At 35.4% G+C, this 17,774-nt stretch overlaps 1 protein-coding gene across 1 annotated transcript in view; it reads left to right on the top strand.

The window, feature by feature from the left end:
• Nucleotides 1–15,560: 15,560 nt before the first annotated feature.
• Nucleotides 15,561–17,774, top strand: part of LOC138334784 (uncharacterized) — a 97,040-nt gene continuing 94,826 nt past the window's right edge. The window contains exons 1-2 of the mRNA XM_069283510.1: nt 15,561–15,761; nt 16,313–17,146. Coding sequence (XP_069139611.1) covers nt 16,420–17,146 — 727 coding nt within the window. The 5' untranslated portion in view covers nt 15,561–15,761; nt 16,313–16,419. The remainder of the gene's footprint in view (nt 15,762–16,312; nt 17,147–17,774) is intronic.

Here is a 17,774-nt window from a genome sequence, read left to right as displayed (position 1 = left end):
TACAGCTGACCTCGGGAAGCACACTTTGTTTTGAACTACGAGATGTAGGGAGAAAGTAGTCTTATATCTGCGCCCGCCAAACAGTTTTGCATAAACCATCACGCTTTATCATTTGCATTTTGACATGATGAACACCAATATACGTATATTTCTTTTTTTTGTGTCAGCAGTTTTGTGTGATAATTTACATAATTCAATGCTGATAGGCTAGTGACATTTATTTAAAGAATGTTAGTATGTTACTGTCACAATTCACCAATTACTGCATTCAAAGTTATACCAATTTTAATCCGTGAGCCGCATGATAGATTTGTGCTTATCCTTATCGACCAAAAGGAATTGATCAAACCTTACATGTATCTTTGGTGCATTTCTATATACATGATACGAAGTTGTAATTACGTTTTTTGTCACCTAACCATGATTCCTTTTTACGGTAGTGTTGGATTTCCACATCCACCTTATTCCTTAAGAAAGATACTAATAAACCTTTTCGGTTACTATGATATATCATTTGTAAATACGTGCACATATATTAGAATTTTCCTTAAAACGATGGGTTTTTTTTATTTATTGTTTGTTGTTTTCGTATATGTTTCTCTCTCTATCTCTCTCTCTCTCTTTCTCTCTCTCTATCTCGACGTGTATAAATCATTCTTGATATTAAATAATATAACTGTCAAAGAACAAACGTCGTTACCAGTCCGTCCTAGTTACAGGTATGTTGTATGAATAATAGGGATATCGCCACCAGGCTCAGTTTCATGACAAGTTCACTGGAAACTAGCTCTGTAAATGTACACTGTAAATACCAGGTCTATTTGTGATTCAACAAACCAAAACTATTTATGACGCAAACAATCAGAATGTTAATCGCTTGTATATCCTATATTTACATTCTTACTGCAGTCCCACTATGTAACCTTCTTACCAAGCGCAGTTGGCAGTCATATAGACAATGAACTTCAAGCGCTTATAATGACTTCATTGTCATTGTGACGTCACAATTGACGTGCCAGCGATCACTGAAGACGGCTGTTCAAATGGCTGTTCTATCCATGACGATAAAGAATGAATATTTCATTATTGATGTAAGATTCCTTGGGATTTCATCATAAAATTGTTACCAAATATAAATATAAGCATTGCACGTCTTTCAGTTGGCATTTATAACCAAAATGAATGCCAACTGAACAGAGCCATATTCAATATGAAGCGCTAGTGCACTTCATGAAATTTGTCTCTGTTCATTTGGCATTCATATTAGCTATGACTACCAACTGAAAGACGTTCAATGCTTAACTGTTAGCATTCTATCCTGATTGTGCAGCTTACATATTAATCAATAAACACCTTCCCGTTCTCATCAGTACATTATCCCGATATGACTATGATAAAGTCATCGACCAAGTTCGAAGTCATCAGATTAACCTTTATATTCCTCGTAAAACGAAATATTGATATCAACGGAATCAGTTAATCTGATGTCTCTATTTTTTGTTCATATAAATTTCACAAGTTGGTTTGCTAGAAGGAATTAGTCCGCTGCAGGTTTCCGTTGAAAAAAAAAGTTCGTTAAAAGTGCCGAAAATGCCGTTAAATTTGCCAACGTTATTCGTGAATAAACAGGAAGGTGTTAAAGGTTACCTGCTATTAATGGTCATTTATTATATTTTAACAAAGTCTTATAAAGTTGAGAAATCATTCAAAATGACATTCAAAAGATACAAGAAAACAATGAAATAGTAAACTTGCAGGATTAGGCTCCAGCAACTACATGAAAGCAAAATATTTTATATCAGAAAAATATAAACAGGTTATACATCGATTATACGCATTCAGCTTTCCAAGGAAAAAGTATTAAAATTATTTAGCCATTTTTGTTTATACTTCATGAATTTCATGCAATTGTATCTTGATGCGATGGTCCCTACAAGTAAACATTTCATGATTACTTTTTTCGTAAAAAGTTTTTCTAGGCAATAAAGTAAATATATTATTTGAGCAACTTGAAATTAGATATTCTACTTTGTAGTTACGCATCTCAGCAATAGTGCTTGTTTATATTTGAAATATATTATGACGAATTCTTAGTGTGCCTTTTCATAGATAGGGTTTTTTTTGTTTTTTTTTTTTTAATTTCATGAATAATGTATTTGTCTCTCAAAATCAAGACAGGAAACTGGCTTTTGCAGTTTTGTTACAGTTAATTAAATTTTGCGCGATCTATATTTAGGTTGGTACCATGATTTTTTGTTTATTGGATTAATTAACATGCTATTAGCAGCCAGAGTCATGTAAGGATGGCCTCCCATGTATGAGGTGTGTAGCGTGTATGTAGTGCACAGTGCGTGTTTTTGGAAGCTGCAGTATATCATTAAGTTATGTTCTATGTCTTCTTGTACAGTGGAACTGTAACTTTTCGCCCTCGGGTTGCGTATTTCAGCAATCGCCAAGTAAAAGTGATATATAAGGGATTCGGTTCCAGCCTAGCACTACTCCTCCATAAAAGAACAAAGTCAGGAAAAAAAATCGACTTTTTATTCATTATAATCACAATTCTCAAAGTACAGGTACTGGATACATAGAGATTTACAAAGATTATACAAACAGTTTACACTGAAATAATTATCTAGATTCTTGAACACAATATTGAAATAAGGAACATTTTCATTGTTGGAGGTGCTTCCATCTATTCTGGTATAATGCTCCGAATATGGAGAAATAAATACCTACTATATAAAAGCTATTATAATAAACATTAATTATTAGCTTAAGAATATGTAATGAATCTATAGACAGAGGTGCTTCCGTCTACAAATAGTGTTTCCGAATACGGAGACATTTCCCCATTTTCGCCAAGGGACAACACTCATATTCTTAGAGTTTTGTAACTTAACTCTATAAGAGTTATTTCCCTTGGAACGTTAAGTTCCGTAAACGAAGAAGATCTCAAACATCTTGAACCACGATTAGGTCATTGGTTTGAGATGACTCAAGGCTTTCCAAAGTTTAGGACCAGAAGAGGCGACCACTCGTTTGGAAGCTCCAATGAGTTCTGGCTTTCCGTCCGATTTCACCCCTTTTTATAGCCTGCGCTGGTGATCATCCGACGAGTCCGAGCCAATCATGAATGAATGAAGAGTTTTACGTACCGTGACGCTAAATATAACGTTTCGGGGCTAGAGCCAATCAAAACGTTTGTTACATATAGCGCGTGCGGAATCCGTGAAAACCAACCATAACAAATGGCGAAATACACGGAAAGGAGGCTGTCGTTTTAAGAGACGTGATTTGGCTAGAACACGACGTTTTATGACATACCAATCTCGTAGCATGGTTCAGGTGATTTCTATGAACATAACAGAACATATTAATTAGGGCTTTACATGTTTCCGGATAAAAATATATATGTAACGGGAACCGTTACTTAGTATTTTGCCATCAAAGTATATTTACTGTGATTTGTTTACATTTTCAACTCATTTGTCATTCCGGTCATAGGTTAATTGTTTACAAAATTCACTAGATATAGCTACACTAGCTCTCGGTACGCGGGCAGAGTGCTGCTGCACGTTTTCTCCGAACTAACTTTGGTTTCGAGACTAAGGCGCATTCGCTTCGGCCTCTGATTGGTCACTGTTGTATTTCGCATAATTTCGGGGGATTTTGTTGTGTAACATTGAATTCTATAAAACTCATGGATAGCAAGTAAGTACGCCGCTTTTACGATTGAATTCGTGAGCCGTCGGTCATTCTTTCCTCTTTCTAATATTACTGATAATTATAGGCTAAGTATAAGCGTTACGCATGTTTATTAGGAACTAGGTGGTTAATAGCTGGGATGGGGATGGTCTCAAAGAAAACCTGTAATGCCAGTGTGGTGAGTGCTGTTTAGTCTTGTCAACCTGTAAGAGTGCGGGCCCTGTGCCTTGTCATGTTTTGTATACCTCCAGCTATGTCTGAATAAATATTTGTTATTAACTGGTTGTCAGTCTTATTTTCCACGTTCTGTCAAAAAGTATTTCCTTACTCAATCGAACCTGGGTTGAAGTACTGAACGTGGAGTGGGCGGGCACCCGAGTACACCTCTCCCGTTACAATATGTACTTTGCGTCATTTTCGTTATCTGTCGAATCTCAATACTTGACTAACAATACAGTTGTTACGGCAGTAGCGGATCATCGGCTATAGCGGATCTGTCAAAAATAAACACTGATTACACAGAATTGGTTAATATAATAAACATATTATCAGAACCCTAAACCACTCCAAAATAAATGACATAACAAAAAGGCAATTTAGTCCAGTAAAAATACGAAAAATAGAGGCCTAACCCCAAAATAACTGCAACAGAATTCGTTTTCTGCTTTTTGGGTTGGAGGATCTTAGTATTTTACCATGAAAAAAGTCGCCAAAAATTATATCTTCGGAAAGTCATTTTTTCAACACCCGAAAAATAAGAAAATATGTAGAAATTACACTTTTGACCACTTTTAAAGTACAATATCTGCTATTTTTGCAATACTTGAAATATGAAATCGGGTATATAGTAAGACGAACTTTAGGTTAGTACAAATAAATTGAAATGATACAATAATTTCAGTCAATCCAAGAAATAAAGAAGGATGAAAACGGCTCAAAACTTTTTGATTTTAGCTAGCATTACAGTTTCTGTTCTTTGTAGATGCAAACATTTATAAAATCTTACCCTGAACTTTATCAGTTTGTGTTTTATGCCTTAAAGAATTACATTTTCTTTGATATTAATGCATGATCGATAATACATTAGCTAGAAAAAAAACCTAAATATTAACATGTCAAGTTGACTGTTCGTGCCAATTTGAAGTGTTTTTATACTTAGATTGTTGGCAAAACACCCATTTTGGTACTTAATATTTCGGGAAATAAAAAAGCAAATGCTTAAAAATATGTTATATCCTTTTTTGTATGTTTTGTACTTGTTATTTTCATAATTTGTTGTAAAACCGGTATAAATATTCACATCTTATTTAGTTGTAAAAACTTCCTATCACGTTAACTTGGCTGAATACCAAAATATGTCTAAGTCCATAAATCTGCAATACAAAAATTTTAATTTTTCGAATATGCTTTATTCGTTTGTCATAAAATTTTGCCAGTAAATAAATCAGAACTGTGATGATTTTCAGCTATAAAAATGAACTTGAACTTGTATTTTATTCCTGAATCTCATTGAAAATTATATAACCCCCATCCAGTTCCATTATGGAAAAATGAAAACTGACCTATGCAAATATTTGATCAAAAAGAAACTTCAATCTCACTTTATAAAGAGCGCTCCATTATGGTGGTATTTATCTGCCAAAGGATTTTGCAATCTGATCAGTCACAAAATAGATATTCACATTTTTGACATTTCAACTTAAGGACTTAGCCAATTAGAGAAGTTTAGTCAAATTGGCATTAAATGAGGATTTGATCGACCTCACGTCTTTTATATTTGGGGATATCCTGATATAGAAGTCTCTTTGAGGTGAGTATAGCCTACATAGAATCTAAATTAATAACTATCTAAACACTTGAGACGGTACTTACTGAATAATTCTTGATTGAAAAAGACACATTATTCAATTTGGACTTCAAAATGTCCTTGGAAAAGGCCAAAAGACCAACTTTGAGCAACCATATCATCTCAGGTAGTGAAAGTAAAATGTTTTACTTTTAAAGCCTTTAATCAACAAGTTTTGTTTAAAAAGATTCCACCAAAATGAGTGTCAATGGTATTGTTGATAATAACAATTTTTTATCTTAACAATCCAACAAAAACATATTTGGCTGTTGCAAGGACATAATTGTGCAATTTTCATGCTGTCATACTTTTTCCCTGTGTTGATTTCAATTTTTTGGCAATCTGTGCTGTCCTTATAACGGTGTCATACATTAATTTTCTAGTATCTCATGATAACCATGTAAGTTTATATTTGGCTTCAAATTTGGCATATTATGCAAATATCTCTATTTTTCTAATTTTTTGGGGGTCAAGAAAAACACTTTCCCAAATTTTTATTTGTGGCGACTTTTTTTTCTTGTATAAAACAAAGTCAGATCCGTATGAAAAACAAAGAAAACATTCTAGCAATTATTTTGGGGTAACACCCTATCTTTACTGGACTAATTGGTAATAACTGAAAAGAATGTAACAGTTAGAAGAGTTATTTCCCTTACACCACACGTGTTAATTAAAAGTCTTGAAATGACGCTTCCCAGAAGAAATATTGGAACACTTTCGTTAAAATTATTTGTAAACAATATTCTACTGAGAGCTTGAATTCAAATAAATATCTGCAGGATGTCTGGTTTAGTTTATTTGATTTATTAATAAAACAGTTCTTTAAAAGATGATTAGGGCAACTTAGACTAATCACACATTATCAACAATTTTGTTATCAAGATAAAATATAAAAAATACACAAGTTTGTAAAAATCAAGTACATTTATATAATTCTAAAAGTTTATAATATTCTATAATAAAAATTAAAACAATAATTAGTTCAATTTATTGCAATTTATATACACCTGAAAGGCCCCACAAATTTTCCGAAAACAAAAAATAAAATGTTTCTTTCAAAACACAATTTTACAAAAGAAAATTCCCTGAATATATAATTTTAACGGTGCAGATTTAATTCGCTGTTTAGTCATCTGACACAGTGATAGTCAACTAATGTGAGGTAATTATAACGAAGTCGGGATTACATAAGACGACCCGCGTTATAAAAATTAACAATAAGTTGGGTTTTTTTAAATTAAATTATTCAGAGGATAATGATAAGTGAAGTATTAACGGTATGCTAATAACATTTGCAATCCTACAAAATTAACAATCTCGTGTTATGTTTCCCTTTTAATAGTTGAACGCCTTTTCGGAAAGGTAGTGCCTTTGATGATCATGGGCGTATTATAGAACTTTAATTCAAATAATATGGACTTTTAGGGTCTCTGACAAATATCACATATATTCATACCTCCTCCTGCCCTCACTCCATTAAATTATTTTTGATCCGTCATTGATTCAAAATCTTTTTAATAGCACACTTCAGTTTAGGAGTCTTAGAGTTCTTATTTATCTCACAATATTATAATTCGCTTACCAATACACATTTTTGTCATGAAGTTAACCTAAATATAAGTCATTTCATAATTGAAGTTTGTTTGTTTTACAGTAATCACTTGATGGGAAATGCTAGGAAAATGTCAGAAAAGCGTCCCCAGCGACTAAGAGGCGGATATCCCTTGTCCCCTGGAAGAGGCACCAGAGTCAGGAAGGCCTTATCTGAGGTACAGCAAAAAAGTTATCATTGCGGGATGCTTCTAAGCAGTATGTTTTTTCTTTAGGTTGGTTTTCTCTAACGAAGGCTTTCAGGCGAAGTAGAAGTGGACAAGAGGAAAAGTCCCAGGCCTGTCATTAACAAGGAAGAGGAGGTAGCTATATTTGGCTACATGGTTAAGGGATATGGCAGAGCGAGGGATGGGTTTAAAACCTCAGGAGTTTTTGGACTTCGTACAAGGAGTTGTGAGGAAAGAGGGAAAACAGAATAATTTTAAGGAAGATAGGCCTGGCCGTGATTGGTATTATGCCTTCATGGCCAGGAATGCCGAAGTAGTAGAGCCCAGGAAAGAGCCACCTCTAGAAATGTGCCGGGCTAAAGTGAACAAGACCCAATTAGATACATAATTTGTTATTTTTAGACAGTTTCTATTAAACCACAACCTGTTAGACAAACCGAAGAAAATATGGAATGCTGATGAGACGGGGTTCAGTATGGGAAGTGTGCCTGGCAGAGTGATTGGTCCACTGAAGAGCAACGGTCAGAAGGTTCCCCACGTATCTGGAGGACACAGTAAACAGCGGCAAACCGTAATGTTTTGCGGGAATGCCAGCGGTGACATCATTCTTCCTTATTTTGTGTATCCTGAGCCGAAACTCAATGGTTTTAATCCAACGACCGGAGAAATTGATGGGAGCAAATTATCCTATACTAAAAAAGATGGATGGACACTGCCACGTTTAAGACTTTTCTTTCTAATTTTAATGAACATGCCGGTACGGACAGGCCAGTCGTTCTTCTGGTTGACGGAGTCAGCAGTCATGCTGACCTGTCTGTGTTCCAGGACGCTCGAAACCGTGGCATAGAACTGTATAGACTAGTTGCCAACGCCACCCATCTGATGCAGCCTTTAGATAAAGGAGTGTTTGGTCCTCTGAAAACCAGATGGCATCAAGTTGTCTGTAAGCACACCAGAGAGAACCCGGGATGTCTAATTGGCAAGCAAACGTTTGCAGAGAAAATGAAGGAGGCCTTTCTTCTATTTTACAAGCCATTGACTGTCATCAACAGCTTCAGATCGTCAGGTACGTATTTACAGCAGCACTGTTGATAAAAGTTGATATTTGTGTCAGTAACATACAAAACATATGCATCATAATGGGAATCATAATAATGACAAAGGTGTCATGATAAATTGTTTCCATATACTGATGGACCAAAATCATCCTTGAAAATATTTGTAGATTGATCATTTACGTACATGTATATGAATACTGGTATACAATTGATTATTATTTTATTGATGGATTTTCCTCTTTTCAGGTATATATCCAGTAGACAGTACCGTCAGTACTTGCCAGGTTGTGAAACCTAGTTTGACATTTTCCACCACTGAAGACATACCACTACCGGAACACAATGATGAACAGGCTGATAAGACGACTGAAATACCAACCCTACCATGGACGCATTGGATACACTGAAGAGTGTTCTTGACACTCCTACAAAGGGCAGATACCAATGTAGGATAGATGAAGGCTGGGACATCACTGGACTTTCGCCCTGTTTTGATACATACAGAAAACTGCAATTCAAAGTAAAGTCTGTATCAACAGCCTCTCCTATTCCTATGTGCGAGACACCAGGTCTGGATTTGCTAACCAGCACTGCAGCTGCAACCAGTTTACTCGAACAACCACACCAAAGCCACCAGTTATATCCTCGGTTCTACAAGAGGCCCTTGTCCTTTCGAAGGTTTCACCTAGAACACCAAAGAGAAAAAACACTAAGTAGTGTATTGCCAGACAACATAACATCAAGCGAGTGCATCAGGACAATGGTACTAAAAGGTATTGAGAAACTGAGAGTGTTTGCTGAAAAGGAAGAAAAAGGCTAAAAGAACTTATCTAAAAGCATCAGCCAGCAGACAATGAAAGAAATCAAAAGTTCAGGTACACACCAAAACGACAAAAGACATGGTCCGTGAAGAAGACATTCAGTGCATGGGATGCCACATGACATAGGGAGAGGATATCGACATTGGTGACGGTTCAACATGGATCCAGTGTGATGACTGCGACAAATGGATCCATGCCGATTGCTGCTTTGATGAGGATGGCCAACACAATGAACACTTTCTGTGTCCAGAATGTCGATGATCGTCTAACATAAGACTGTGCGATGGGTCGTTGATTAGTCTATAGGCCCGTGTAGTGTGCCGTACTAACTACAAGTACCTGTGTACCTATGCATGTACATTGACACACATCGTATTATTGTCTTTTCATTGTATTATTCTGTAGGCATTGTATGAACTTCCGATAACCATGAAAACCTGAAAACGACCTCTCGTGTGGGTCTCCATTGGCGCAGATATCTTGATCAAGGCAACAAGATGTACATATGTTGCAAGTCATATCTATTAAAATATGAAAAGTAGTAATGCTGAATTGAAATATGACATTAAATTATTATTTTTTTTACTGATTGTACAGTGTGTGTTGGTTTTTTTTTCAATTTTTATGAAATATTCATTAACAACAATACATCGGACTAATTATATAAGACACAATTAACCAAAAGTCATTCTATACTAATTTGCAATATTCTTCAATGAAACTTGCACATTTCTATCGGCTTTAAATTAACAAACTTTAATCACTTACTTGTGCATTTGATTTACGTTTAAATGGAAATATGACATATATGACATTTTAAATGAAATATAACTTCAACATATTGAACACATCAATATAAAAAAATATTCATTCTTTTTCAACAAAGTACCAATATCAAGGATGAGATATCCTAAACAACAGTTGTGTTGGAAAACTCTGACAAAAAAGGCTATCAAGTATATCAGATTAGGCCTCCTATGTTTCCGGGAGCGCCCTCACTTATCATAGACAGAGAATACACTAACAATAAAGATAAAAATGCGTGTCTAGTATGGATTCCTCCTTTAACATCCTACGAAACCAATTTATACATGATACACTTACGAATTGGTCACGACAGCTCTACCTAAAGGATGTCGTAGGCCTGCCAGTAGGTCATGTACCAAGGTCATTGGCGAGTACATTTAGAGATATACTTGATGGTGGCGGTAGCATTACAGCAGAGGCGACGGGGGATCCAATACCCAGTTTTTCACCATGGCCAGCCCAAAAAGAGCAAGGGGGAGGTGTAGTGGTCCCCTGTAACTACACCATCCAACATGCAAACAGAGTGTTTGTTTTGGACCTGTTACCGGAAACACTGTCTAATATGCTTGAAGGAAAGTGCATGCACATCCGTTAGTCTCTTGGAAAATTAAAAAAAAAAATATGCATATGCGTACTCTTTTTAATCAATCACTCAGTGGTCTTATTTATTTTGTGATTTCTAAATGGAATAAACATTGAAGATAAATAATTTTACAAATGTCGGGTAATGTGACGATATTTTACAACGTTATTCAAGCAAAATACATTTAATTTACGCTGTAACTTATACAGTTTTTGTCATGTTTCACTGCTAAAATGATCTCCTTATAGTCAATACGGATAATGGTTTGAGAAATGTTTATTTATGTACAAGATTAAAATAAAGATGTGGAAACTTTGAACAACAAAATACATTGAGCTATAAGTACATTTTACGAGAAGTGATATGGAAATACATCTTTGCATCGGATCTCTGGACAATAACGTGATTAACGTCACGTCACAAAAGTCAATAAGCTGTTCAATGTACTCACGCATCTTTTTGGCTGCTCGATCGGTGACACCCTTATATCCCTACGGCCCAATAGTCCGAAGGTCCGTTAGTCCGAAGGCCCAATAGGCCGAAGGCTCAATGGTCCGAAGGCCCAATAGTCCGAAGGCCCGTTAGTCCGAAAATTAGTAAATATTGCAAGTTATAGAGTTGTTATATTTAACGTATTTTGACGAAAACATTTTTCGGCGCTACTGATCTGACAATTTCCATGGACAGCAAGTTGTCATTTCTTCATGGAGCAATACCAGGTCAAAATTACATCAAAATAAAAAAAATAAAAATAAAAAAAAAAAATAAAAAAAAAAAAAAAAAATTAAATAACATCTTACATTTTATAGGATATCTCACAAGCATACATTCTATGGATTATCTTACAAACATGCAAACTTTAAAATGTCCGATTGTTAGCCTTTTGTACACTGTATTGCATTAGGATTAACATTGCTTCATGAATAAATGATGTATATAATCAAATCTTACCGAAAAATGACTTTTATTATACCTGTAAACGTCGTTATATTGTACAATATATACATGTATTTAACGACTTATTTTTGCTTCCCCATTCTTTGAATTGTTTATTCTACCCATAATGATGGAAATGGTCCGCATAATGATATTTTTTGGGGGGAAATATTAAACAGGATTGCATTGTACATATAAAAAAATTATACTCTTTAATATCAGATACGTTCATGTATTTCAAGATTATGCTCTTTTTGAAAATGCGCTACATTTCGTTGTTTCATATCATTTTCCGTATCACTTCTATATATAGTCACATACATTTAAGTATAGCTTAGCAAGTTTACAACAAATCTTTTGCATCGAAAACTGTAATAAACGTTTGTTTCATTTCAAGTACTGTTCGCATATAAATCCCAATTATATTATCTGTTTTCGGACTATCGGGCCTTCGGACTATTGAGCCTTCGGACTAACGGGCCTTAGGACTAATGGGCCTTCGGACTGACGGGCCTTCGGACTATTGGGCCGTAGGGATATAAGGCGGTCACCGCTCGATCGGTGTATGCGTCCTTTCAGGATTGTCATATGAAGACCGGTTGCAGTTTTAGCGTGTTTGCAATTATAATAACGGTTCACAGTATACAATTGTTTCATTGGTACTGGGGAACAGTCAAATCATTGCCCCGAGGTAGCAGGGAAGACCTAGGGAACTGTTGCCTGAGGCCGGAGGGCAACAGTTCCCTAGGTCTTCACTGCTACCGAGGGGCAATGATTTGACTGTTCCCCCAGTACCAATGAAACAAATGATTTATTACCTGATTCACTATTTAAGAAACTGAACATGATCAGTTCTATGAATTCTTTTTATAAACCTCTGATTGACATTTAAATGTTCTTTCTGAAAATATATGGTTTATGTTATGAAAAGTGATGTGAACAAAAATTGCGGCGATTTTATGCAAAGTGATCCGCTTCTGCCATAACAACTGTACAATATACATTCTATTAATCATGTCAATATCAATAATGAATATAATTATAATTCTATATTTTTTAATCGCGTATATGACATTGAGTGTAAATGACTTTATAACCATTCTCAAATCGGGGCTAGGCCTCCACTGTTCTGATAGGAAATATGACGATGTCATGAATTTACATTCCTGTGTCCCCGTTCACATAGTCTAATGTAATCTATTCTCTGTATGACCTTTTAATCACCGGACGTAGAGACAAGAGGACGGTAAATTGCACTTTACCCGGAAACCCCTGTCGTTTGGTTTTTTTCTCGAAAGAGACCATTTTCAGATATTACGCAACAAATAGTAAGTACAATTACTTTGCAAAATATGCAAATATATATATATATTTACATATGCCCCTATATAGTCAACGGGAGGGGAGTTGCGTTCAAATTAGCGTAAACGCAATGACGTATGAATACAAACGCAGTGCAGGTTCGGACTACTTCTAGTTCACGCTTCGATAAGATTTTGCGTCATAAGTTGACGGATTTTAAAATAACAATAAAGAGTTTTTATTTGATCCAATTAAATATGTATTTGACATCAAAACAAAACATGTGTTCAAGCATTGTAACGGTAATAAACTACAAAATGAATCGCTGGTCGGGGCTACAACCGGGGGGCTTTCCTCAGGAATGTTCGGGGAATCCCATAGTTACGTCAGATGTACATGTGTGTACGGTCACTCATATCACCTAAATATACAGAACATCTGATTGTCGGTGAATAATTCTGGGAGCGTCTAAGCGAACAATAGGTTAACAGATCATATACAGGTTTCCAGAAAAAATCATTACAGGTAGCCTATCCGAAACAGTATCATCAGCTTAATGGCCCCGTCTTTGCATTCAAAATAGGCCTACACACATGCAAACACTTGTCTATCCTCCGTACAATAAAATAAAAGTCATGACTGCGAAGAATTTAGTGTATATCGCGTTCTTAGACCGATACATACATGACAAACATTCAGCAGCTCAACGGTCATACCATCAATAGGCTTTATCACAGTCACTTTCCTCGGTTGAAAATCAAATATGGCGGCTCGCTTCACTTCGGACCGCATCACTACCCTGACAACGCTACATACCGGTAGTCGTTCCGCCTTGGTTATCTCAATTTTTATTCGAAATGGACATTATTAATATATATTATCAAATTGAAAAAAAAAAAATGTTGAAAATAATTGAAAAGTGTCATTGTTGTATTTCAAACCAAACTACAGCTATAACATTCAACAATCGGAACTATATCTTCGGTCATCCTGACTACCGTAGTTACCCAACTTAGCAACCATCACCGTTTTAAATTGTACGTAAAGGTAGATTTATTTATGTAAATATATAGATTGAACAGTGTTTTGATTGCGTTAAAGGTGGTATGAACGCAATGGGATACAGACATATTCTACATGTAGCGCTAACGTGCTACATTGAATATGTCTGTATCCCATTGCGTTCATATATACCACCTTTAACGCAATCAAAACACTGTTCAATCTCTATGAATATAATTTAATTTGTAAGAAATTTTGTCAAACAGATACATATTTTAGTTACGTTTAGGTGTAGTTTCGTTTTAGGTAACACTAGTATTCTTGTTGTATTAATTATAGTATGTATACAATAATTGTTATGGTGAGACAATAAACTGGTACATTATTATGTAAAATTCTAGATGGTTCGACTTAATTTCATTTTTCTCCTCTATCCCTGACTGCAATTGCATCTGAAGTAATTTAGATATGGATGTGTATATACTCCCGAGGATTCCAAAAGTTCTATACCGGAAATTCTCGTGGCGTTACATACGTTCCATTAAATATGTGTTATCGGTAACGATGTAACCTAACACATACTGTAAGCTATTTATAGGGTGGCTGGTAACACGTATATGTAATATATATATATACACACAATGTTTAGTACATGTACATATGTGCATCGTACACCAGGTGTATCAATTGAAGGACGAGCTTCCGTTATCTTTCTATATAATAATTGAACGAAAATCCCCCACACAGATTTAAATACATCTATCTCATTGTCATTCCCTTTTTGGATCTTAAACTGTTCTTCCCAGCTTCTGTCGTAGCTTAAAGTTTAGCATAGGTTTCGCCATATCACATTACTAGTAAAAAATACAGTATGTTTATTACTAAACTCATTATTTACATATGTCACCGTCTAGTTTTCATACTTAACTACCTTTTTTGGATTGCGCTGCTATGCATGTTCTATGCACAGTTATATTTCTGTCTTTGACTAGCATAGACTAACATTGGTCTGTCGGATAGCTATGACTTATATCATACTTCACAGAGTTGTTGCGTGGTTGCTAGGTAACATGCAACTATTTATATCGTACCTACGCGTGTATAGTACTGTTTTATACCATGCATTATATATCGTGTCGTCTGAGGCACAAACCTTATATGGAAAATCATTTTGCAGGGGCGAAATTCAATGTTTTTGTATGGAGAGATATTATAATTGTGAAATTGGAACGAAAATTTTGATGTTTATGAAAAAAAACACTCTTTCATATGTGGATATGGAATATTGGTATATTCTACTCTCGGTATCACAATATGCTGTAAAACAATTTACAATCAGCCTTTTCTCTCACAACATTTAGTGAGGCCTATGGTAGAATATCCCTACCCTTCGTATCCCTATATGAAAGAGTCAATGTTAACAATGACAATATCAGTTAATACAAAGTCACATATGTTGAATACCTTAACTTCATAGAATACAAGATTAATATATATATATATAACCGAATTATATATCCATTTATTTATTTATACATACATTGAATTTCACCTTGTAGCGTGTTCAATTAATAACATCGTGCTTTGCACATGATTTTTTATATAAAGAAATGCCTACAATGAGCCTATCATCTGTTTGCGGTAATAAAAAGACGATATCTAATTCATTCTAAAAATGGATTCCTCTTTTACATTTCGTTTGTCTTTCAGAATAAATGATACAAGCAGAGTAACGACCCTGACTAGGGTAGCAGTAGACACATTGCGCATGTGTTAATACGTTAACTACAACTAAACAACGGTTATTGAGATGTCCAGAAGGTGATTTCACGTATGGACCATCCCCACGGAGGATTATCAGGGGAAACATAAGGCAGGAAGCTGGATCAAAGACAAGTGGGAGTCAGGAAGGCGTCGCGCAAGGTGAATGTCTTACTTGTACCAGAGAAATCAGTAATTATGTTAAAGTAATTGAAAGTTCTAAAAACGGTTGTATGTTATTTTCTCTCATACCGACGGTTGTATTCTACACACGGGATCAAAAAATGTTGTAAAACTATCAGGATGTCTGCCGTCTAGTAACATTGAGGATCGAGGGTAGAATATCCATATAAGCCATATTCACCTATGAGTCGTATAGTATCGCTCTGCATCTAACCTGTTATAAACGTCAACTTTACAGCATAACAAAACACAAAAATATTGCATTGATTGCTTCAAATACCAGCATGTCTTTATAAGTGACGTCAGCACCATTTGAACCTTCATTAGGCATACGAAGCTTATAATATGAGAAAAATGTGATATCATATTTATACTTATGATAAAGGAAGGTCTTTGGAAACATGAACATGAACAAACTATTGCGAATTAAAGAAACTCATACGACACAATATGTGATTTTGACATAACAAGCCAGGTGAGTAATTAAAATGTGCTATTTTTTATTTATGCCATTTTAATTATTGTTTCAGGTGATAGAAAACCATCAGTGTCAGACTTCCACAACTTGGACTTCTCAGGTCATTTTAAAATCAAGTTGCAGTCCACAAAGGATAAACCGTCAGTGTTGAAATTGAAAATGAACGAAGAACAGTTTGTTAAGTTCTGTCATCTGTTCCATTGTGAGTTACAGCTGGAAGCATTAGAACAAACTTTACTCTCTGATCTGAATGTAAATGTGACAGGAGATGGATACCCTCCGTCTATCTGTCCTCAGGAAGGAGCCTCACATCCTATAGATATCAGTATAAACAGAGTCCTCACTAGTCTTTGTTATCAACTTAAAGCTGTGAATATTTCTTCCACATCCTGGAACACAGATCAGGTCAAGGACACCTTGTCTTTACTAGACAGCTATCATAAGGGTATTGTGATTGGCTATGATGTATCAAGTGATGATACCAACTGCTGGCTGGTGGGAGAACGTGGAGCCATGAGGACTACTTTGGAGTCATTGGGTCGGAAAATAGGTCCCTTTAGATATCAACAAACATATCAACAAGAGCCAATTGAGATTGAAAGAAATCATGATAAAGCAGAAACTACACCAAGAAAGACAGGACAAATTGGATTAGACAACGGACAGACAGGACAAGATGGATCAGTTAGACAAACAGAGCAACCATATTTAGACAGGCAGCATAGACCAACTAGTGTTAATGCAGATATGGGGCAGAGAGGATCAGAAATCAAGGCTTTGGAACAACTAGAATCCAAAATTAGATTTCAAGGACTTCCTGAATCAGGTGACAGCCGGAGTGGACAATCAGGATCCAGTGAGAGTACAACAGAGACGATAACAAGAGGTAAATGATTTATTGTACTTACTAGAATACAAGTACCGGTTTTCGTCTATTATTCGTTTTTAACGGTTGCCTTTTAGGTTTTTTTTTCAAATTGGAACACTCCAGCTTGACTGATCTCAAGTGACTGGTCATTGATTAAGTGGATTAACACATATTCAATATTATGCTATTGTTATTTCTAAAAAAAAAGATCCTAAATTTCTCAAAACTTATTCATTGGTCCTGTATGGTGCCTTATCATGTGGCATGATCTAACCAGAAGGACTATGATATAGCCTCGGTAAGTTATATAAAATCTCAACTGAATATCATTTATTGTGCTCATTTTACCAAATGCATCGACTTTGTAACAATTTAAACAAAGTCTGCAAGCACCCATATTGGATGAGGATTAAACAATTGTGTGACATATATTTGCTGGACTTGCAGCTATTTCGACAGTGTCAAAAGTTGGTCTACGGTGTGTTTATGCTATAAACTTCTCTAGGTTTTAATGCATATTGCGTTATAAATCAATTTAAATTGATCTACTCTAGAAAAAGGATTTATTACTTTATGTTAATCGAATCAATGAATCTTTTAAGCCAGTTAAGGGTTTCTTGCATGAAATATACTTTTAGTCATATTT

Source organism: Argopecten irradians, chromosome 11 (assembly GCF_041381155.1).
Source record: "Argopecten irradians isolate NY chromosome 11, Ai_NY, whole genome shotgun sequence".
Lineage (NCBI taxonomy): Eukaryota > Metazoa > Mollusca > Bivalvia > Pectinida > Pectinidae > Argopecten > Argopecten irradians.
This window is presented reverse-complemented; position numbering and strand designations above follow the sequence as displayed.